General features: G+C 36.3%; 1 protein-coding gene across 1 annotated transcript in view; it reads left to right on the top strand.

The window, feature by feature from the left end:
• The first annotated feature begins 2,105 nt into the window (after positions 1–2,105).
• FAM120A (family with sequence similarity 120 member A) overlaps positions 2,106–23,484 on the top strand; it is a 62,242-nt gene continuing 40,863 nt past the window's right edge. Inside the window, exons 1-3 of the mRNA XM_081970579.1 lie at positions 2,106–2,733; positions 8,958–9,204; positions 13,033–13,115. Coding sequence (XP_081826705.1) covers positions 2,260–2,733; positions 8,958–9,204; positions 13,033–13,115 — 804 coding nt within the window. The 5' untranslated portion in view covers positions 2,106–2,259. The remainder of the gene's footprint in view (positions 2,734–8,957; positions 9,205–13,032; positions 13,116–23,484) is intronic.

Raw genomic sequence — 23,484 nt, 5'->3', positions numbered from 1 at the left:
AGTCCTTTCTAAGGACTTGGGAGAGGCAGAAGCTGTTATTTAATAATATCAAAGGTCTCAGGATGTAAGTGTTTCAACTAAAACTGCCTTTTGCAATAGATTGTGATTTTGTCAATGCCAATGGTATTCAAATAGTGTTCCAGCTGTTTTGGAATGTTATTATATTTTTATCCTGCATATTTATATATAAATAGTAGTGAACAATACTCCTTCCTCCTATTTTCCCACAACAACCTTGTGAGGTGAGTTGGGCGAACAGAGGGTAACTGCCCCCAAATCACCCAGCCTGCTTTCATGCCTAAGGGAGTCCTAGAACTATCTCCTACATAAACGGTCCTTCAGTTGTTTGACCCCAAACCCATTTCCCAGTCTTGAATATTGTAAATTTTTTAAAAAATCACAAACATCTCAGCAGCAGCAGTCCCAAACTGGATCCTCAACTCACAAAAAAAGAATTACAAACTGTTCCATTATTCCCAGGTTATGCCAAATTGTTCCGTTTAACAGCGACTACGTGGAACATTCTTGGAAGTCAGAGATTTGTTTTAATATACAGTTCTATCCCTTATTTCTTTCAACAGTCTTAGTACAACACGTACAAGCACTTTCAGGATGGATGAGCAAAACCAGAGGATAGGATCAAGAACTAATAATTGATGTTAGATTATTAGAAATTCCCGATGGTAAATTTTGTTACTGAACGGAATAGGCTGCCCCTTGAACTGGCATGGTTTCCTTCATTGGTCTTCAACTAAACCACATAACATCTATCTGAAATGCTTTGCAAACATTGCGCCAAACGGGGTTGGATTACATGACTTTGAGGTCAATTCCAACACTACAATTTCTTGATTCTTTAAGAGAGCTCTCTATGTGCACACACATATTATTCTCTAATCTTATAAATCTTGGGCGTTAAGCTTCGCTTTGCTATAAAAGTGTTTTGAGTTCATCTTATATATAAGTAGTGAATTTACTCACACACAACCCTGAATTGACTTGCCTAATGTGTGTCGCGTTATTGTGCATGAACCGACGCGTGCACTTTCACGGAGCGGGGTTCATGTTGTCAGGCGCAAATGCAGTCGCGGGAGTAGTCCGAAGTGGGGGAATTTTGCACGTACAATAAGCATTAGCACTCGTGGCTCAGTTACCCGGGAGGAAGCCTCGCCGAGTAAGCCTTATAGATTTCAGGTCAGCCGCAGGTGGTTTGTACATTTCCAGCCACCGAACGGCCGCTCCTCCTCGAACCCCAAGGAATCCTCTCCACCCACCCCACTTCCCCCCTACTCCTTGCCGCTCTCAGCCCCCCCTTCCCTCCCATTCCCTGCAGCCACCCGCCATTCACGCGCCTACCCCTCCCTCATTTCCGCTTGCGCGGCCCCGGCTGGTCCAATCCTCCTCTTCGCTTTCTTCCCGCCTGTCTCGCCGTGCGCATGCTTGGGTTATGCAATAGGCCATGCGCCCTAGCGTCCCAGCTGCAGGGCGGCGGCATTGGGGCAGATCTGTTTGCTGGAGGAGGCTTAGTCGAGGGTGGTGGTGGTGGTAGAAGAGGAGGCTCGGAGGAGGAGGAGACGGAAGGGGGAGCTGGCCTGGCCTGGCCAGCCTGCCCTCCCGCTCTGCCATTCAGGTGGAAGTGGAAAGAGGGAGAGCGGGCCGTCGGCCCTGGGCCAGCTGCCTTCCGCTTGCCTGAGCAAGCTGGCGGGCGGCAGTGGCGGCCTCGGCACTCTGGGCCAAGTCCCGCCTGTTCCGCGGCGGCGAGTGGGCTGGCTTCCTGCGTGTTGTGCCGCCCCCCCCCCTTCTTCTTTTCCTCCTTTCCTTTCCTCCTCCTCCCTTCCCTCCTGCTCTCTCGCTTTTCCCTCCCTCCCTTCCTTTCCCCGGCAGTAGGAGCCGCAGCGGCAGCAGCAGCCACAGCAGCAGTAGCCCGGATCCCCTGAGCCATGGCGCTGTGAGAGCAGCACATGGCGGGCGCAGCAGCCATGAACCCCCCACTAATCCATACAACTCCCCCCTGAAGAGCCACCGTGTAACTGCAGCCGCCGCCGCCCGCCCGCCCGCTCACCCACCAACCAACCAACCAGTTCGCCTTAGTTGAATAATATTAGACCACCAGCACCAGCTCTGCCCAGCACTACCCATCGCAACTGCTCCTGCCGCCTCCACGCCCGGACCGAATACGCTCTTCTCAGCCAGCTCCTTCCCTGCGCCTCCGCTGCCACCTAAACCCCCGCTAACAGCCAGTCCGGTCCCACCGTCGCCATGGGAGTGCAGGGCTTCCAGGACTACATCGAGAAACACTGCCCGAGTGCCGTAGTGCCGGTGGAATTGCAGAAGCTGGCCCGGGGCAGCCTGGTGGGTGGTGGTCGCCAAAGGCCTCCTCAGACCCCGCTGCGACTCCTCATCGACGCCGACAACTGCCTGCACCGACTCTACGGCGGCTTTTACACGGACTGGGTGAGCGGCGGGCAATGGAACCACATGCTGGGCTACTTGGCGGCGCTGGCCAAGGCCTGCTTCAACGGCAACATCGAGCTCTTCGTCTTCTTCAACGGCGCCCTGGAAAAGGCCCGGCTCCACGAGTGGGTGAAGCGGCAAGGCAACGAGCGCCAGACCGCCCAACAGATTGTCAGCCACGTCCAAAACAAGGGCACCCCGCCGCCCAAGGTCTGGTTTCTCCCGCCTGTCTGCATGGCGCACTGCATCCGCTTGGCCCTCATCCGCTTCCACATCAAGGTAAGCGAGCGAAGGCAAGCGACGGCCTGCTCGGAGGGCTTTCCAATGCCGTCTTCGCTGCCCCACTGCCCCCTTGCATGCGGCTCCCTGGCCCGTGTCACCGGGGCCTTGCAGCCCCGATCTGCCCTCCAGCCCTGCTCTGACTGTGCTTTTCTACTCCCTTCGCGCTCTCCGGTTCCCCACCCGTCTCATGGGGAGGAGGGGGAGGCTTTAGCAGGGGCCTGACGCCCATCGGGGACCAACTCCTGCGCCTGCCGTCCTTCTATTCATGGAAGCGTCTCGCACCTTACTGGGTTGAACCCCCCAGTCCTCCTCCCTTCCATGCGGTGGACAGAGGGGCAGCATTAATAAAGATGGCAGCAGACTTTTCCCTCCCGGTTATGGTTTGACTAATTCCAGAGGGAGGAAGGGAGGGAAGTTCTGTTTTCCCATATCCGCAAAATGTCGTCGAAAACTAGCTGAGTTAGAACCTTGGGCGGGGAGTTGAGATTTCCTGGGATCCAGCGTGCTTCCCGCTGGTCGTTAATAATCATCCAAGGTTGCCCCGAAAGTTTGCACAGTAATTGCGTTTGTCTTGGCTACAACTCTTCCCCTCCCAGGAACGGAGTAGAAATAAGTCTCCCTACGTCCTCACTAAGAGGCAGGAAGGTAGAGGGTGGCCGAGCTGGCATAGGAGAGGACTTAGTAAGCAAACTGATGTCCTCAATCTGTTCAGGGATTTTTCTATTTATATATAGAGCTTTGAAAATCAGATGAGAGGAACAGGGAACATCCAAAGGCTCCCATCCACAATGTAAGAAGTCTAATGAGTTGCTAATATTAAACATTTCAATTCATTGTATTACAGTCATAAACCAGAGACCAATTAAACATTTCAAGGAATTCTCATTTACTTCTTCCATTGTTCCTAAACTTGGATTTCTGGTTTGTTAATAATACAAGTTTTTTTGGTCATCTATCCTCAGGCCTTCTGCCATAATTCTTATGTCCATTCTTTCCCTGTACAAATATCTATAAACTGTAGTTTAAATTATAAAGGAATATAATTGGTGATCATTATACTTTTTCAGGAGTGAGAGTTGCATTGTCAGTTGGGAACAAAATCCATCTTGTTATATTTCTGTTCTGGGTTCACTCTAATTTTTTTAACTGTCTTTTGTGTTCCTTTTTGAAAACATCAGGTTCAGGTGTTTTAATTCCATTGTTTTGATCCCTCATATTAGTAAATGACCCTTGAACCTAATAACCACTCTTTGAATCAGAGTTATTTTTTGATCCGGTTGTTTCTTTTAAGAATCATTAGAATCATTTCTATAATTTGTTTAAATCATAAATGGGAAATTAGGCAGTTGTCCACAAAATGCATGCAAGCAACAAGTTTTTTTAATCTATGATTTAGAGAACAAGGGGGACTTGTGGCTTGAACTACACAAAAGCTTTAAGTTTTAGACTAATAATATCACCATTGTAAATCATTTAATTAGTTTTGTAGAAGATACTAAGTTTTAAATTGTTACTGTACAGCAATGAAACAACATAATTATATATGTGGTCTAATAAATTTATTTACGATATGCTTTGATTTGCAGATTTTATTACATGTAGATCAATGACCATAGCGTCATTCCTCCATTTTTTCTTAAGTTTTTTCTCCCTGGATAGTTATGTAGTATTGTTCTCATGATAGCAATTGTAATAGCATTTCATTTTATTTCATTTTGCTCTTAAAATAAAGCTACTGGTGAGGTATCCTGCTTGAACTCTTAGCTCTCCTAAGTAGAAAGTTTTGACAATTATGTTGCATAGTTGAGTAAATTTGTGACCTTAGCAGATAATGTACAGTTTTGTAATTGGAGCTTGATGTTACTAGGCTCTACCTTGTGGCATATAAAGCCTTAGCTGTAGAGAGACAAAGGATATTCTCCACCCACAGCCCCAGAATATTTTTAGACATGGATATTAAAAGTTAGTTTTTAATAAGTTCAATGAAACCGAAAACACAATACTTTTTTCTGGAAGTGTGGGTTAATTGTTTTCTGACTGAAACTTAACAAGTTAAGGCCTAGAATTCATTCTGTGTTGTAGAATAGCTGTAATACTTTTAGACTAAGTTGCTAGTGGAAGTCCCTCCCCTTATTTCAGTTGTAACTGATAGGAAATTTAGTAAGCCTAAAGTCCACAAATCTGGTGTAATGATTGGCTTACATAAGTGACAGACATTAAGTGTAACATCATAGTGAACAAGTTAGATTGCTCTGTTCTTGTTACTCATCTATCAGAAAGCTGCTAAGTGCAATCATATTTCTTTAAATCAGATGTGACTTAACATTTCTAATGAGTACATGATTTGAAGCTAGAAACCCATCTTTACAGTAGTCTTTGAAGAAAAAGGATCAGTGATTTCAAAGATGTTCTGAAGTTTTTATTAAAACATTTTTATTTCCAACACTTAATCAGAATTTTCTGATAGATATAAAATAAAATAGAAATAAAAGCAAATGTTATATTGCAATGCAAGCTTTAAAATCCGCTAGCAATAGCTCTTCTTATTCTAAATTTACAGAAAGTTGCAATAAGATATTTCTATGCAGTAATCCTTTAAAAGTGAACTGACTTAATGCTATTACATCTGGTGGAATAAAGCTCCAGTGAACTATATTAAACATAATATTAAATATATAAAATAAATTCTATCATAATGACAGTTTATGTTACAATGTACTGATTGTTGTCTGATTAATGAACATAATTCAAATTATATTAGTGACATATATAAAGTGCATAATTTTAATAAGTTGCATAAGCAATAGGAAATATCTGTGAGTCTAAACAGTAAGAGGATCATGGGAAGTTATATTCAGAACATCTAATATGTCAATACATTTTAACTGCCTTTCACATTATAGATACATGATGCAGTTTTAAATAACTTTCAGTGAAATGTTGTGTTTCTGTGATTTGACACTCAACAATACCTATTTGGCTTTTTCTCCAATTTATCCAAATGTGTCGGATTATACATTCTGTCTCCCATATACTCTGGCCAAAGTTTGTATTTAATGAGGATTAGGGGAGTCATGTTCCATTACTGATAGAAAAGAATGCTTGTAGCTCAGGATTGAACTGTGGGATACAATAATACAATACAATACAATAGTAGAGTTGGAAGGGAGCTTGGAGGTCTTCTAGTCCAACCCCCTGCCTAGGCAAGAAACCCTATACCATTTCAGACAGATGGCTATCCAACATCTTCTTAAAGACTTCCAGTGTTGGGGCATTCACAACTTCTGGAGGTAAACTGTTCCACTGATTAATTGTTCTAACTGTCAGGAAATTTCTCCTCAGTTCTAAATTGCTTCTCTCCTTGATTAGTTTCCACCCATTGATTAGTTTATCTTTGGTCTTTGATCTTTGGTGCTCTCTTGAACTTGGAGCTAGCAGTTAGAAGACGATGAAAACTCCTTAATTTCACAATTCATGGACAGATCATAATTTCTTGATACTCCATCCTAGATCAAACTAAATCCCAATCTCAAAAATGCTAGTGAATTACTGGAAGCCTCGACAAATCTGTCATCCACATTCATATAGAGATAAACAACATCTACTTGCTGTTCAAGAGACAATCAAAAAGCCAAAAAGGAAACAAAAAAAAAATCAAAATACTTCCTCATCAGCAATCAATACCCAGATGAGCAGAGATTAAAAGCAAGATTAGCACTAGGCCTACAATCAAGAAGTAAACAATACCTCAATCAAGGAACCACCAATTTAGGCAAACAAGCTAACAGTAAACAACAACCTAATGAAGGAATCACAACCACTCCCACCTATACTGACTAGGCAACCACTAGTATATAAAACAAGAGCAATTTTTTTTTTTAGAATTGATGATGTTACCTTGTTTGATAATGAAACCAAGCACAGTGAACACCAAAGACCCTACATAATCAATTACATTTGAAGGAGCTCAAATCTGGGAGACGTAATCTGCAATGAAACTATTTTGAAGCAAACATTTAGGATATCATGCATAATTTATCTATTTTATTTTTCTTGATTTTGATATTCTTAAATCTCTGAGGAGAGTTCTAATACTGGAGTCTTTCCATTGCTTTTATATTTTAATTAGCATTAAAATATAAGAATTGACTTGTCAATCCTCCCCCCCCAAAAAATAAATATTGATTGTATGTGTGGGCATCTAGACTGATGCTCACCACTAAATTGTTGTGATTCTGGGCAATTGGTCAGAATAGTCATTGTGGAAATTGAAATTTATAGTTTTACTTTTTAGTTTTTAATGGACCAAATAGAAGATTAATAGAAAATATGGATTTATAAAAGGAAAAGGAAGTTTTGTTTATGGTTATGTTCAGTGAGAATATGTTTAAGAGACTGGGAAAGAGTGTTCTAAAGAAAAATTCTCAACTGTTCTCCATATTCAAAATAGATATTCAGATGTATATGAATTAAATTGTTTTAGGAAAATTAGATTATTAATATTTAATCAATACAAAAAACATCATAATATTCTTCCCTCGAAAAAGTCCCACAAACTCAGTGTGACCTGTGTGATTGTACTATGCTACCTATACATCATTTAAGACATCTAGCAGCAAATTTAACAATTAACAGTTAAATAGAGTAAATTACACATATTATTAATTCAGCTTCTTAAAAGGATTGGTTGAAAAAGGTGGGTCAAATTCCCGTTATGAAATTGTAGAATCTAAATGTGGAAAACAGTTCATAAATTTGAAGCAATGCAAGAGAAGGCCCCTCTCTGCTTGCCACAAAGCTGGACATCTGACATTGTGGCATTTTTATGGAAACTTCTCTTGCTAAATGCCTAGTCAGGTTATTCTGAAATTCCTATGGCCTGAAATGGAAATTGACAAAATGATAAAGAAGGTCTCAGAATCATTAAATGAATCCATGTTTATAATCATATCCTAACTAGCTTCCTTGGTGTATACATTTTCCAGAAATGTTGATGTAATGAGAAAAAAAGATACTGTTACTGTTGAGAGTAGACCAACATTTTGAGGAAAATGGAAATGTATGAAATATATAATTTTGAAATGTAAAGATTTTAAGATAAGTTGTGTTAATTTATTATTGTATGGAATATACTAATTAAAGTGTATTCTGTAAGAAACAATGAAGCATGTATTTTTATTAGAAAGTTAATGTTAGTTTTATAGCTAGTTTAAAATAATTTAAATTTTGTTAAATTCTAAATAAATATTACAGATAGTTGAATTCTTAGAAATGTGGAATCTACTCACTTTTTCTGGGTAAGAGAAACCAGCAGCCGAAAGGTTTGAAAAAGAAAAAAAATTCACCACCACTGTAGTAAAGTGAAGAAAGTTTTAAATTCTAATATATGCAACAAATACTGAAAGCACATATTTTCTGGAAAAAAGACCCTGAGAGTAATGAAGGGGAACCACCACCCCCCAAAGTTGAGAATATTTGTTTGCTACATAAAATATCATGTAATCAGTATTTCTGAATCGGAAGTACTGTCACCTTTTTTAAAAAATACCTTTCGAGAACTGAAGTTTTGCCTTTCTGGAGAAAGACTTCCCTATCCTTTTGAGTTCTAAATTACTTTGTATAGTATAAAAATTGTATTATGTTTTTAAAAATATTAGGAAATGCTTCATAATGCCTTTCAATTTTTTCCACTTTGAATGATCCAAAATAGACCTCTTTCAAGCTGTTATTATTCCATAGAAATTGACCTACTTCAAGTTCCAGGGTCATTCTGTAAGGAGTAGAAATAGAATTGTAGGTGAATTTCAGGGAAAGTTGGTCAAACTGTCAAGCATAGAAAAAGTTATTTGATTGATATACCACCAGAAGAGTAGGATGGAATATGATAAACCTATTAAGGCAGGTTTTCTCAAAATGCAGGCTGTGACTTGCCAGTGGGGAAGAAGTCTTAAAGCATTAGATGAAGTGTCACTGTACAATGATTTCCTTAGAAGTTCTTTCTGAACAAGCTTACTAGTTTCATCCAAAGGGATGCTGAACATAAAGCAGTGTGGTGTTGAGAGCATTATTTTTGTTTAATTGTATAAAGTTTAGCAAGCTATGACTTTATATTCTATATATGAACTTTTAAAAATGTGATATTAATGTAGTTTTTGGTTTATATGTACAAATGGGAGCCAACTTTTTATATACTTTTTTGCATCTCCTTTTCTTTTGCATAGGTTGCACAAAGTATCGAAGATCACCATCAAGAAGTAATTGGTTTTTGCCGAGAAAAAGGCTTTCATGGCTTGGTTGCATATGATTCAGATTATGCATTGTGCAACATCCCTTACTATTTCAGTGCCCATGCCCTAAAACTGAGCCGTAATGGAAAAAGCCTCACAACAAGCCAATACCTGATGCATGAAGTTGCCAAGCAACTGGACCTGAATCCAAATCGGTTTCCTATTTTTGCTGCTCTTTTAGGTAGGTAAAATAACACATGGTAATCTGAATGTACATGTGTGTGTATGTATCCTGAAAATTTGTTAAAGGGAGACTTGTATGTTTGTAATGATAAAAGCCCTGAAAATGTGCTGAAAAATTCCATTAAATCCGTGTTTTAGCTATTTGGAAATCAGCTCACTTTAATTGGAAAATCGTCAAGCCAAAATTTCCGTATCACTTAATTGAATGTTATATGAAATGTACATGCAATTAAAATTTTCTTAATTTAATTGGATGATATTTACAGGTACAATCATTATTATGAATGAAGCTTATTACAAAAGGAGAAAATTTTAGTTCTAGATACTTTTAAAATGAAGAGCATGTCTGTATAGAAAATTCTAATGTCCTATAAAATAATTTTAGAATAAAATCTATAAAAATAGAAATTCTTAGAAGAGTTAGTGGCTACAGATGTGTGGGATTTTGTCCTGATTGGGCGGTGAGAAAGACAGGAGAGTGCTGCTTTGCATGCAGCCCAAATTACTGTTTGATTTGGAGTTGGGGATAACCAAATGCTACTTATTTAGCTAGAAATGAAAGCATTTTATTCACTATAATATATTCTGTTTGACACTTAGTAAAATGTCCTACATATTACAGTCCTACATGAATAGCTTAATTTTAATAAAAATCTAACTGAATAGGATCAGAAACAGTGAAAGAATGGTGATTCCAACTATATGTAAATGCTAAGGTAATTACAAAGCTTACTCTAGTATACACGGCAGCATATTTGTGTACACATAGAGTACATAGGAAATTGAGATAATGATTTAGCTTGCATATAATGTTAATCAAGATGTATTTGTTTGCATATAATGTATTTGAAGATTTCAAATGGTAATTTATTGTTACCAATAAATCCTAATTTTAAATCATGGTTTCAAGTTATTTGTCAGCCTTATGAGGTAGACCAGATAGGAGTAGCAATAACACTTAGACTTATATACCTCATCACAGTGCTTTACAGCTCTCTCTAAGTGGTTTACAGAGTCAGCATATTAGCCCCAACAATCTGGGTTGTCATTTTTCCAACCTCGGATAGATGAAAGGCTGAGTCAGCCTTGAGTTGGTGAGAATTGAACCCCTGGCAGTCAGCGGAATTAGCCTGCAATACTGAATTCTAACTACTGTGCCACCACACAACTAAATGGGATAATTCTATTTTATTGTAAGGTCACATTAGCAGAATCTTGTTTGTCTGAGAGTACAACCTTGTCTCTCTGTAGCCCTAAAACTAGGCAGGAGCTCATTGAGTCTCATGCCCTACTCACATTACTGCTGTGACCAGCTGCCTTTTATCTGACTGTTCCCTTAGTTGTCCTGTGTCCCAAAGGTTATTCTCACATACCATTATATTTCATTGATGGACTTATTTATTGGCAATATTTGTTCATATTGTAGCCCACTCTAATCAATAATTCTGGGCAACAATAGTATATCACAAACTTCAAAATTCAAATTGTATACCAGTGAAAGTCATTAAGTAATGATAGAATCTATGAGAGATTGCCAGATTCAATGAAAGATTGAAAGCAAATTGCTTTAACTTGCTTATGGAACATAAGGAGAGTTGGGACTTATATACTTCTTGGAGAAGGATATCGCATTTAAGTAGGGAGCATCATTGAAAAGGCCTACTGTCAGATCTGCATATTCTGTTATTAGGAGAAAGAACACACTCTAAATGTTCTTACCACAGACAAATTCTATTTGGATAAGGCTCACACAAATCACAAAACAATTAGCCAATTCATAGAAGATAAATAAGTGATGCTTAGAAAAATGTTTTATTTATAAAAATATTGTTCAGACACATACATAAACATATATAAAATAAGAAAAAGGCACTCATGCACCTAAAACACAAAGAAAGCCCTTTCTGCTCCATGCGAAGAGAGTCATCCTATAAATACACCCTCTGTCAGAGTGGTTCAGGTTATTTGAGTAACCAATTAATATTGGCAAAAGATATACAAGGAAAAATCTTAAAATCAATTTAAATCAATGTTGTTTAGTGCTTTAATGTAAGCAAGCATCCATCACAAAACTGGATATATCCAAAGATTTTTTTCAAATCAATCATCCTTCAATTTTCTGTTTTAAAAGATGAAGACAAGAATGATAACTGGTTGATGCTATCAGCAAAGAAGATGGAACCTCTAGAAATGATATTCTGTGACTATAGTTAGTATAAGGATCGTAAAGCTCTTGACTTGAGAAGTTGCTCATAGCAGCAATGATACTGTATATACTTTTTCCTGGAATAGCGATGCCATCTGGATTACTGAATTTAGCATTAGTCAGTAATATATTTTTTATTTAGCTGTTTTCCACAAGAAAATGAGGATCAAGAAATATTTCAATACAGGATTTCCTGACTAAAAAGGCTGGATTTGAAGATATCAGTGGCTTCGGTATCCCTATCAAATATACTGTATTGTTTAAACAAAAGTGGATTTTTTGTTCGATTGGTAAGGCTTGCCACCCAGTGCACAATTTCTTTTACTTTTAGGAATGCCTGCATCAAAAATGTAGCCTTCCATCTAATTTCTATCTTGATCACTTAGCTCTGTGTGTTTTTCCAACAATTGCCAATGGAAGTAGTCGGTAGTATTTCAGTATGTTTTGATGTGACAAAGTACTGATTCAGCAACTTTTATATTTGTTTTTTTTTCAAAACTGGAACTTCTTTGACAGTGAACTTAAGTGTCTTGTATATTGTCTTCATTATCATAATCATCAACCTCATAATTACATATGAATGATTGCCTGGCTATCTCTATTTTGCTTTCTGCATTCTAGTGTGACGCAAAACTTTGACAGAAAAGTTCTCATAAGAGAGGAAAACAAGATTGCAGTTGATTTCAGTATTTTACCACCTGAACTTACACTGTTGCATCTTAACCTGTTTGCATTGTAGAACAACAGTACCATAATGAAACTATGAATATTATCACATGTTTTAATCAGATAGATGTTTGGGATGTCAACATAAAAGTTGAACATCAGCATTTCATCTTTGTTTATTGACAGCGTTGGAAATTTATCCATTAATTCCAGAAGTATGGGTAGATCAGATATTGGAATGGTTTTATGCTATGCTGCCTATTCTACCCCGATGCAGAACCATACTTTAAATTTTGGTATATCACCACCACAGAAGTAAAAATATTGGAAGAAGGGAGGCTTGTGTTTCTTCTTTCCTTCTTCTTTCCTATTAAAATGTTAACAAAGTTTAGAATGGTTCAATTTTTTTATTTTTTTTTGCCTTGGTGAATCATAGAATATCTTCAATTTTTGTTTTATGGCTGTTACTTTTATTGTAACAGAAGCAGAGCCCTGATTTTACATTCTCTAGCTTAGGAATTGTTTGATTTGGTTGAAGTGGTCCATTTAGCAAGTAATGTCTGAAGATCTTAACTCCTAAACATGATTATTTGGAAATAGGTTTCTACTTTCAGATAAATACAGTATATATAAGAATTAGAAGTGATATTAGGAAAATATAGATTAATTATGTCTAATAACAAAATGGAATTCCATGATTTGGGAGTAGAATTTGAAGCTAATCTTTTTTAAAAACCCTATCCAGCTTCATTAATTCCAAGCACTTATTTAAGTTAACGCACATGTGGGGATTCTTATATCTTTATAAACATGCTATTTAAAATAAATTGCATTCATATTCTTACAGTTTTAAAAGTTATATTGACCCTGGTTTTAGTACTGTAAAATAGGATATTTTAATTTTCCAGATACTGATGTAATTCATATTGACATGTATTGTATTGTATATTTTAGGTAATCACATTCTACCTGATGAAGATCTGGCTTCATTTCATTGGAGTTTACTTGGTCCAGAACATCCACTGGCCTCTCTTAAGGTAGAACTTCAATACAATTTGTTTCATTTTGAAAAATAAATAACAGCATACAAATAATCCATAATGTGAAGCATCTTTTATTATTTTTGGATGTTTCCTGATAAATAGTCTACTTAATTAGAAGTGACAAAGACTGATAGACTACTAATGTCGAGAACAGATTAAATTGCAGTTGCTTGCTTTAAGGATTTTTTTTGGCAAACAGGTGTTCTAAATCCTGTTTTTTCTCATTTTAGTTCTCATTCTTTCATTCTAGAACCAGCAGTATGTTTAGACATTTTGGTTTTCACTTTATTCCCTTTTTAGGGAGCCTGAAAAAATGTTTTCAAGTATACTACAGTACACATATTTATAAAATACAAAATGTGAAACATTTGTGGAACTAAACTCATGAAAATCCAAACTCTTTAAAAAAAAAGTGCTTGTATGTTGATGAACCAGAGTTCACAAAGTGGAAATTTGAAAGAACAACTGTGATTTGGAAGAACTATTTTTATTGGATTTGACTGATTATGCCTCCCTCTTAATCTGGTTTGGCAGCTCAAAAATAAGTTAAATTAATTCAGTTAAATTAAAACATTTGAAGAATTTCTCCTGTTATCTATAACCAACATTAAAAAAATACCAGTAAACTGGGATTGGGCATGTTTCACAAATAATTTGGGAAAAGTCCTTTGAGCCCTGTATGAAAACTGGCACCTATCTTCTGCTCATTAAAGAAGCCTATTGCTTTCTAGAGTGCTAAGTAAATTTGAAGAAATTGCAGTAGGAGTCATATTCGGATTAACTGATTTTTTTAAAGCAGCTGCAGCTTTTCCCCCATATCCTCATTCAGTTTCTTTAATGAGTAGCAGTAATGTGCACAGACATTTTTTCTGAATTAGTTTTCAAAATATTCCTAATATGGCTAGTTGTTTAATTCAGATTTTGTAGAATTTTACCACCTTCTCAACTGGACTTTTTTTTATAATAAAAGAAAGTGTAGCATGAACTGTAGATCTATTTATGGCTTTCATATTCTCTCATTCTTTATTTAAATTTTTAAAATACTATTATGTTGAGTAATGATCATTTGTCCACTGTGGAAAACTTCCACTTCAAGAATGGCTTTTAAATAGAATATATGGAAAATACCAATCTTAATAATTAATAATTGTGTGTTAACAATTACTTGAAAATAAGTATAGAAGTACTCTTAGACCAATCCTCCAGCATCACAAGATCACAAGCATGATAAGCCATGACATCACATGTAGATAGGATATTTCAAATCTGCATGCAGGTTGCTTCACTTGATTTTACTATATATTGATTCAGGCATTTACTTTATGATCATAAGAAATACTTTTATTGAAAATTCCACACAATGCATTGTAACTTACTGAAAGGGGATCCAATGCGTGCAAAATTTAATGTATTTGTCTTGTATACTTTATTAAATCAGCAAGTTTTAGACTCTATCCAGCAGTCGATTGCCTTTTCTTCTTTTAAAAATCTGAACAGAAAAGAATACCAGTTCCCATGTCTCAAGATGGTGGGCCAAACCTCTTGCAACAAAGCATTTAACTCTTTGTTAACGAACTTGAACAGTAAAGGCGTGTTTTGATTTCTAAGTAGTTTATTAATTTAGAGATTCAATTAGTGGAAATATGTATATATGTTCATATGTCCTCTGATGTACAAAATGGAGTAGATAAAATCTAATCGCAGCAAAGAGACATGTTTGTTTAAAGGGAGTGGTATCCTTCCTTGTATTACCTCCTGCAGTTATTTTGCTGTGTGCAATTTTACTTTGACATCAGCTCCTATTTCATGAGTTAAATCTGTGCCCATAGATGTGAGCAAGTCAAATAAACAAAGTAACTGCCCATATCCTGTATTATCATATTAGAATGTTATACCACAGGGGTTCTAAATTTATGATTAGATATATATTTGGAGATTTACATTTATGGATGGCTGTATTTTTCAAAGATGAAACTTTCCTAGCAAAAGCATATTAGGTTATAGAGAAGGCCTGATACAAAGGTATTAATATTGCAGCAAATTCTTTTTTTCCATTATAAAATTAACAGAAGGAAAATGCCAAAAGGAATTTATAGCATTCATTTCACTCCATTATTTTTTAAAATTTGGGATCATGTAGACAGAGAGTATAGAAATATAAATTTTTAAGAAACTAGAAACCATGGGGAGTTGAGTTTTTATATATTGGTTCTTAAGGAGGAAAAGTGGAAACTCAATGCAATCTGGATTTTGTCACTCTAAGAAGATAAAATGTATTATGTATAATTATATTAAAATTGAAAAACCTATTCTTCAAGCCACAATAATTATACTCCAAAGCTTACTATGCTTATACTTTAGTTAATCAGAATATTGCTATATAAATGAATGAATTATTTTATTTGTTTTGATACATAGTTTATTAGATTATTTTGGCCAATTATAGGCTGAATGTAGTTTGAGACTGGGATATTTGATGGATTTGATTGTGCTATTTCATTTATCTTACTGTCTTTTGTACTACCCAAGAATGGAACTTATTTGGTTTGTTCAACAACAAAAGTTAAAATCATAAATAAGAATGGAACCAAAATTTAAAAGAAAAGCAATAACATAAAAGCAGCATATGACAGAAATAATAAATGGTATATTTGGCTTATGCAGGCAGCAAGTTTACTCACCTATCCATCTGTTCTGTCCTCCGCCCAATACAGCAGAGAGCTATATAAAATATAAATAGCTATAAAAATGATTTTTTTAAATTGTAGCTTTAGATTTTCCTCTTTTAATATACCTCAAAAGCACAGCATTTTTTCACTTTTTATGCGATAGCAGTGTTAGCATCAAAAAATGTCTTGATTCACATTTATTACATTATACATATATATGTGAATACAGCCATTGTTATTTCTAAACTATGATTTAGAACTTAATATATTGTGTTAACTAGATCACTATGCCTTGTTTGAATGGACTAGCTCAGAAGGAAGCATGAATACAGCCATTGTCTGGTATCTGATTACTTCAGATTTTTTTCATTCAGGATCAATAAGATATTTTAGTGTTTTTCAAACCTGGGTAATTTCAGTCTTGTTACTTTTACTTCATGACATATTTTTCTACATTTTCCACATATAATGTGCTTCTGCATTTACAAAAGAAAAACACATACTTGAATTTAGCAACAGCATGGAGAATTTATGAATATATATTTTTGCTTATAAAGGGTCTTATTGGATCTGAGCACTCTTAGTGCCTATGAGTTTGGGATACTTTACCAGACTCTCAGTACTTTATAGGCTACTGTAAATTGAGCAGCAGTCTGTTGTCACATACCTTCTCCACACTAAAACCTATAAACATATGAATGAATAGAACTGGTGCTGCAACTTGTCTATCCTCTAACATTACTATAAAGTTCTTTGTAATGAACAAATGGATGTTCTATTTTTAGCAACATTCTCCTAAAGTACTCAGTCTAGCTCTTTTCTGATTTGGAAAAGCATGAAATAGCATGCATTGCTTTTCATGCCATCATGATAAGATCATAAGAATCAGAGTGCTACTCCTGTTTGATTACAGCAGTTCCTGGTATTGTTGAATTACTTATGGCTTCCTCAAAGTGCCATTTTTATTGTATAGTAAGAACATTGTATATGAAATTATGCAACCTGTATGTAGATTATCATATAAAAGTTATACAAGCATGTAACCTTTATCCTCTTATCTTCAGTTCTAAAATTAATCCATTTTGTCATTTGTTTTACTATATTAGTTTACCTTATTATAAACTCTATTGGTTCCCTTTTCTTTTTATATTGTTTTAAAGCTTATGTTAACTTCAGAATGTGTTTGTTCTTTTGCTCCTCTTTATTACCCACATTTTTATGTTGTTGCTTTTGTTCCTCTAATACTTACATTCTCTGTAAACTAAATATTCATTCTATTTATGTGTTTTTATGCTTTGCCGCTTCATTAGAAGTTTTTACCACTATAACATATGTCTAATTTCTTCCATAGTTTTAAATGAGTGATGAAAACTCATTTCTTCTGTTGATCTCTCATTGTTACCATTTTAACCACTGCCTTTTCCTCATGTGTCTATTTAGGTGTCCACTTGAAAAATTTAATGTTTAAGGTGCTGGCACATAATGCCATTCGTTTAGACACTTTGAGAAAAAAAGAACTATATATGCATTGTGATGAATTATACATATATATGTATACACATATATATGCAAGTCGTCTTTCTCCATAATGTCATTGCTGGAAATGGCTCTTGGAGGAGTCCTGCTGGCCAATTAATATCACAATGGATTTGCACTTAGAAGGCAATGCCAATGGAAGTATCTATATATAAGACTTCATCAGTCCACATTGCAGGTTGGGATTTTATGTTTTGTATCTTCTTCCATATTCAAGATAAAATAATGTAACATGAAACACTAAATTAGAAATCTTTCAAACCTGAAACTTTGAATGAGAATTATTTATATTGAGAAGTTTACAGAACATAAATCCCACTATCTAGAATTTGAAAAAGTATAGCATAGTTGTACTAAATGAAGTCAAACGTGCTGCTTGTTGTAAGCAGGACAGAAAAAAACTTGGATAAGGATGAATAAATAGGAAAACTTATACAAAACAAGAGGATGAAGAAGTTGCCCTGAAAGATTCTACTTTCTGTGTAAAATATCCCTGTTAGGAGATAATACAGTGAACATGACAGTCTTGTTTTGTCTGTGAACATGCTTTCTCATTTGTTTTAGCAGAAAAGGAGAAGCCAATATAATATGTTTGAATTAAAGTTTTTAATTTAATTAATTAAATTAAAGATTTTGAGATCAAGAATTTTCCAGTTGACTTCCCCCCTCCCTCAGCACTTGTGCAGAGTGGAAGAGTTGCTTACTCTTGTCAACAAGCATATTGATTTAGGAAACTGTTAGCAAATAGCCTAGTCAAGGCTAGAAGACATAATGATTTTTGAAACAGAGACAAAATAATATTTGGTATTGGTGCAGTGATACTTAGACCTTATGAAACTACAGTCTTTGGGAAGTTGTTTGACTCAAATGAGCGGTTTGCAATCAAATTTGTTTCTCATTCTTAAAACACATTTGTTGTACTTTGCTTTCCTGTTTTACATTTTAGACTTAACAATTTTGGCTATGTTCTCAGTAACATTATTAAAAACTTGTCATTCATTTTAAAATCATCTAATGGAGCTTACACATGAGCATACTTTTTTCTTTAAAAATATGTAACCATTTTCTTTTACATGATCTTCTCTTTGGCTGTGCTTTATGTCCTTTATGAACTTCAGAGCATCCTCATTATGCTAGCAGAACTTTTTGAGGTATTTCTTCTAGTAGTTATAGAATAAAACTCTATTCACTGCCTGTCTTTTTCAGCCACTTAATCTGCTGCTGCTGCTACTTTCTTTTGTGGACTTCTCGGTTCCAGTTACTGGGTAAAAAAATTAAATCTTCTCCAGGATTGCAGAATTCTTCTTTCAAACTTCCATTGTCCAGGTGTGATGTCACTTCCTCCACCATAATTTTAGTGCTACCCAGTTAGATTTCTTTTTTCAAAAATAAATCACTCTCCATTTAAGTATGCTTTGTAACTGACTGCTATGCTATTAAGTGCTTTTGTTACAGCATCTCTATGTTGTGGCTATAAGAAGTGTACCATAATAAATTCTGACTTTCAATTCCAACAGAAATGTGTTTTCAGAATTGATTACAATATGAAGTAAATCTAAAGTTGATGATTGACAAAAATTATTACCTATAATGTTGAATTTCTGATAACTAATAATGGACAAAGTATAGGTATTTTTTAAAATAAAAATTAAAAAGAACCCTTATATCAGTGAGCATTTTTAAGTGGTATTTCATTAAAAAAATCCCAAATAAAATTAAAGGCCAGGCTAATCCCTTCCTTTAATCTGGTCATAGTAATATTTATTGAAAATTCTTTTCCATTCATTACTACCTTATTTTGGAGGTTTACAAAAGGAGGAAAAAAAAAAAAGACTTGGAAATTAAAAATTAAAAATTTGTTAAACTATAATTTTTTAATGAAAATGCTGTTTAAAAAGAGTTTATTAAATACAGTTGGTATTATTCAAATAGTGTGTTTTTAGGTGAAATGGCATCAATAATTGAAATGGATTTATCTTCCTTCATCTTGAATGAAATATGCATCCTGGAAGAGAATATGAAGGGGGAAAGAGACCTTAGGAAAGAAAAGCTGTGGAAGAATAGAAGCCAAATCATGCAGTGTTTGATTTCACTCAGTGTGGCTTTGGTTTTTTTCCCTTTTTTCTTTAACTTTACTTTACTTTACTTTATTTCGTATTTCTAGACCGCCCCCTCTCCCAAAAGGGACTCGGGGCGGTGTACAGTCAGGCTAAAACACAAATAAGATGCATATAAATAAATACATAAATACACAAATACATAGATACATAAATAAATAGAGGAGGTTATATAAAACTGTACCTTCAACTAAAGCATTAAAAACAGTATTTAAAAACAACCCCTAAAAATACCCCCAAAAAATTAAATTTAAAATAATTACCCATGAAATTCAATTTAAAATAATTACCCATGAAATTCCCCAATTAAAATATCTTACCAGGAGGTAAGATAAAACTATGAGTGGGCCAGGCCGGCTAATCGAAACAGGTGAGTCTTTAGTTTTTGTCGGAAGGAGCGGAAGTCGGTGGTAGTTCTGATGTCGGGGGGGAGGTCATTCCAGAGGGTTGGGCCCATCACAGAGAAGGCTCTACTCCTAGGCGCCGCCCGTTGGCATTGCTTGGTGGACGGCACCCGGAGGAGTCCCTCCCTGTGAGAGCGAATTGGTCGCAGGGATGTGTGCGGTAGGAAACTATTTTAAAAAATAGTTTCCTCACCTTATGTTATTAAATAGTTTTACATTATTTCATGTACTTACAGAATTTATGTACTTTATTCTAAACTGTTATTAAAGTTCAAAAATGTACTTAAACCAACATTGATTTTTCAGAATACTTCGTAATAATCATTTTACTTCCTAAGCATAAATTCACAAAAGAATCACACCATGTTGGTATGGCAAAATAGTTTTGCAAATAGATATCCATAGAATAAGTTCTAAAGTTAATTGAAAAGATAGCCTTAATAGGCAGCTATCAAGTATATGGTAGTATTCGTAGATTATGTTAAAATGTTCCCCTAAATACTGTATGTGCAAAATTTCAAAAGATTGAAATTATCCTAATTGTATCACCTACATAGGATTTGTAAGATTTTGTGGCTGTTGTGAGTTTCCTTTCTTTAATAATAACAATAATAATAATAATAATAATAATAATAATAATAATAATAATAATAATAATAATAATAATTATTATTATTATTATTATTATTATTATTATTATTATTATTATTATTATTATTATTATTATTATTATTATTATTATTATTATTATTATTATTTATTTCTTAGCCGCACCCTCTCCCGAAGGACTCGGGGCGGCGTACAACAAAACATAGGAAATAAATATATCGACATACATATAACAAAACATATACCAAGACATATACACGACATATACAAGGAGGAGGTGAAGTGATAGATAAAAACAAGTAAAAACACAATGTTTAAAAACCCCTAAATAAATTGAATGCAATTAAAATACCCCAAATAAAAAAACCCGTCAGGAGCGATATAGTTGGATCAAAGTTGAGCCAGGCCAGCAACTTGAAAAAGGTGGGTCTTGAGCTTTACACGAAAGGAGCGGAGGTCAGAGGTATTCCTAATATCCGGAGGGAGGTCATTCCACAGGGCTGGGCCCGCCACAGAGAAGGCTCTACTCCTAGGCGCCGCCCCTCAACACTGTCTGGTGGACGGCACCTGGAGGAGGCCCTCTCTGTGCGAGCGGATTGGTCTGTTTCCTTTTGCTTGCTGCTTTGGAGAGCAACGTATTCCTCCCTACAATAATCTGTGGCAGTGATGGCGAACCTATGGAGCTATTTGTCAGGGCACGCGAGGCACTGCCCTGTCAGCTGGCCAGCACGCATGTGCGCGCTGGCCAGCTGAGTTCACCCTTTTTAAAGCCATTTTTCGCCCTCCCAAGGCTCCAGAGCTTTATAGAAGCCTGGGGAGGGCGAAAAGAGCCTCCCTCACTCTCCCGGAGGCTTCATGAGCTTCCGTGAAGCCTCCGGACCGTAAAAAACCGGCCCTACGGGCAAACCGGAAGTTCAGGAACGGACTTCCGGTTTGCTCGGAAGGTTGTTTTGAGCGTCAGGGAAGCCTCCGGATGGTCCCTGAAGCCTTCGGACGGTCCCTGAAGCGCTCAAAACGACCCTCCGAGTAAACAGGAAGTCACTTCTGGTTTGCTCGGAGGGTCGTTTTGACTGCTCTGAAGGCTTCAGGGAAGCCTCCTGAAGGTCCCTGAAGCCTCCAGAGGGCGTCTGGGGGGGAGGCTGTTTTCGCCCTCCCCAGGCTCATATAAAGCCTCTGGAGCCTGGGGAGGGCAAAAAAGCATGTAAAAATGGGGGTCGCGCCTTTAGTGCGCGCATACGCACTGGGGGGTTGTGCATTGTATTATGGGTGCGGCACGCCCGCACACGACCCCCCTGCGCTCCCCCACTTATGGCACGCGAACCAAAAAAGGTTCACCATCGCTGATCTAATGTTTTAATAGCTCTTTAGTGTATTTTTATAGGTCAGTACACTTCCCTCTTTTTTGCTTCCTCTTCAAGTTATCAATCTGAACCTCCAGTTGCTAATATGAAAATCTAAAGATCTTTAGTTTTCATAATAATATTCCTAATTACCATTTTTTTTTGAAGTATGAGATGCACCTTTCCCCACCCTAAAAGAGTGTGGAAATGTTGGTGCGTCTTATACACCGAATACAGCCATTTTTGGCCTCTCAAAGCCCCACCCCCACCCCCCGCAATTCCATTTTATGAAAAAATGGAGGCATTATTTACCTCTTCGAAATCTTGGTGCGCCTTATACCGGTGCGTCTTATAGTCCAAAAATAGTGTACTTGGCAATACAACATTGTTATCACAATACTCCTTAATGTGAGAGATATGTTCAAATTTACTGCCCATAGTCTATTTATTCATTTTTTTGTGTGTGAGCACCCGTTTCTAATAAAAGTTACAGTAAAGGTACCAAAAATTAGAGAGTAAATGGAGCTGACAAAATGTACATATTCATATTTGAAATCTGGTATTGCTTAACATGAGCACTGCTTCTAAAAAGATATACATATCTGACTTGAACCAAGATAATTTGTCTTTTTCATGCCATACTTTAGGAATGCTCCCTATGTTACTTTTTATTATTTTTTAGGATTATGATAATAGTTATTTACTTGATATTTGTGAGCTTTCTTCCACATTGGTTTAAAACCTTAAAAAGTGACACTTGTAGATTTAGTGTATTACACAAGATTTGGAAAAGGCATGTTGTGCAAGTGTGATGAATATAGATAATTTCTGTATTCAGAAATAGTTTTTAAGATTTTTGTTGGTTGACAGAACTGCAATTAGCTTGTGGTTTTGAAGTTTATTAAATTTTTGTTTGTTAGCTGGCTTATTATCCTAATTAATGCTGAGGAAAAGTGATTGTCCCAAAAATCACACAGATAGCTTCCATGTCTAAGGGAAGACTAGAACATGGCTTTCCCTGTTCCTAATCCAGTACCTTAATCACTCCACTGAATTAAGTTCCCAGTGGCAACTGGCATAACATCCCGAATATTGGTATTAAATCACTAATTTTATTTTAGAACATGAGATCTATTGTGTTTTGAACCAGCTTCTCTGTAGTATTTAAAAACATTTCTAAATAGATATTTACATTAATCTCGTTTTGAAATAACAAAGGCATGAATGGATAAATATAGCCGACAGATAGCAAAAATTATTCCAAAAGGAATCCTATTTATATTACAACAGTTCATTTAGTGACCGTCCAATTTTACAGTGATTTTGATCATGTGCTTGGCAATTAGTTCATATTATCATTGCTGTGTTCTCTTTTGCAAGCTTCTGAGAAGCTAAATCAATGGGTTAAGTGAATAATCCCAGATGACCTTGAAAAAAGTCCTGGCTACAGGTAATCCTCTCCTTATACCATTTGTTTAGTGACACTTAAAAAAGGCACTGAAAAAGGTACCTATGACTGTTTTTCACATTTGGGACCATTGCAGACTCCCCTGTTGTCATGTGATCAAAATTCAGACACTTGGCAACTGGTATGTATGTATGATAATTGCAGTGTCCTGGGGTTATGTGATTACGTTTTGTGACCTTCTGACAAGCAGAGTCAATGGGGAAGCTTGATTCACTTAATC

The sequence above is a fragment of the Natrix helvetica genome, assembly GCF_964273705.1.
Source record: "Natrix helvetica genome assembly, chromosome: 1".
NCBI classification, from domain to species: Eukaryota; Metazoa; Chordata; class Lepidosauria; order Squamata; family Natricidae; genus Natrix; species Natrix helvetica.
Note: the sequence above shows the minus strand (reverse complement) of the source record. Positions and strands in the feature narration are given on the sequence as shown.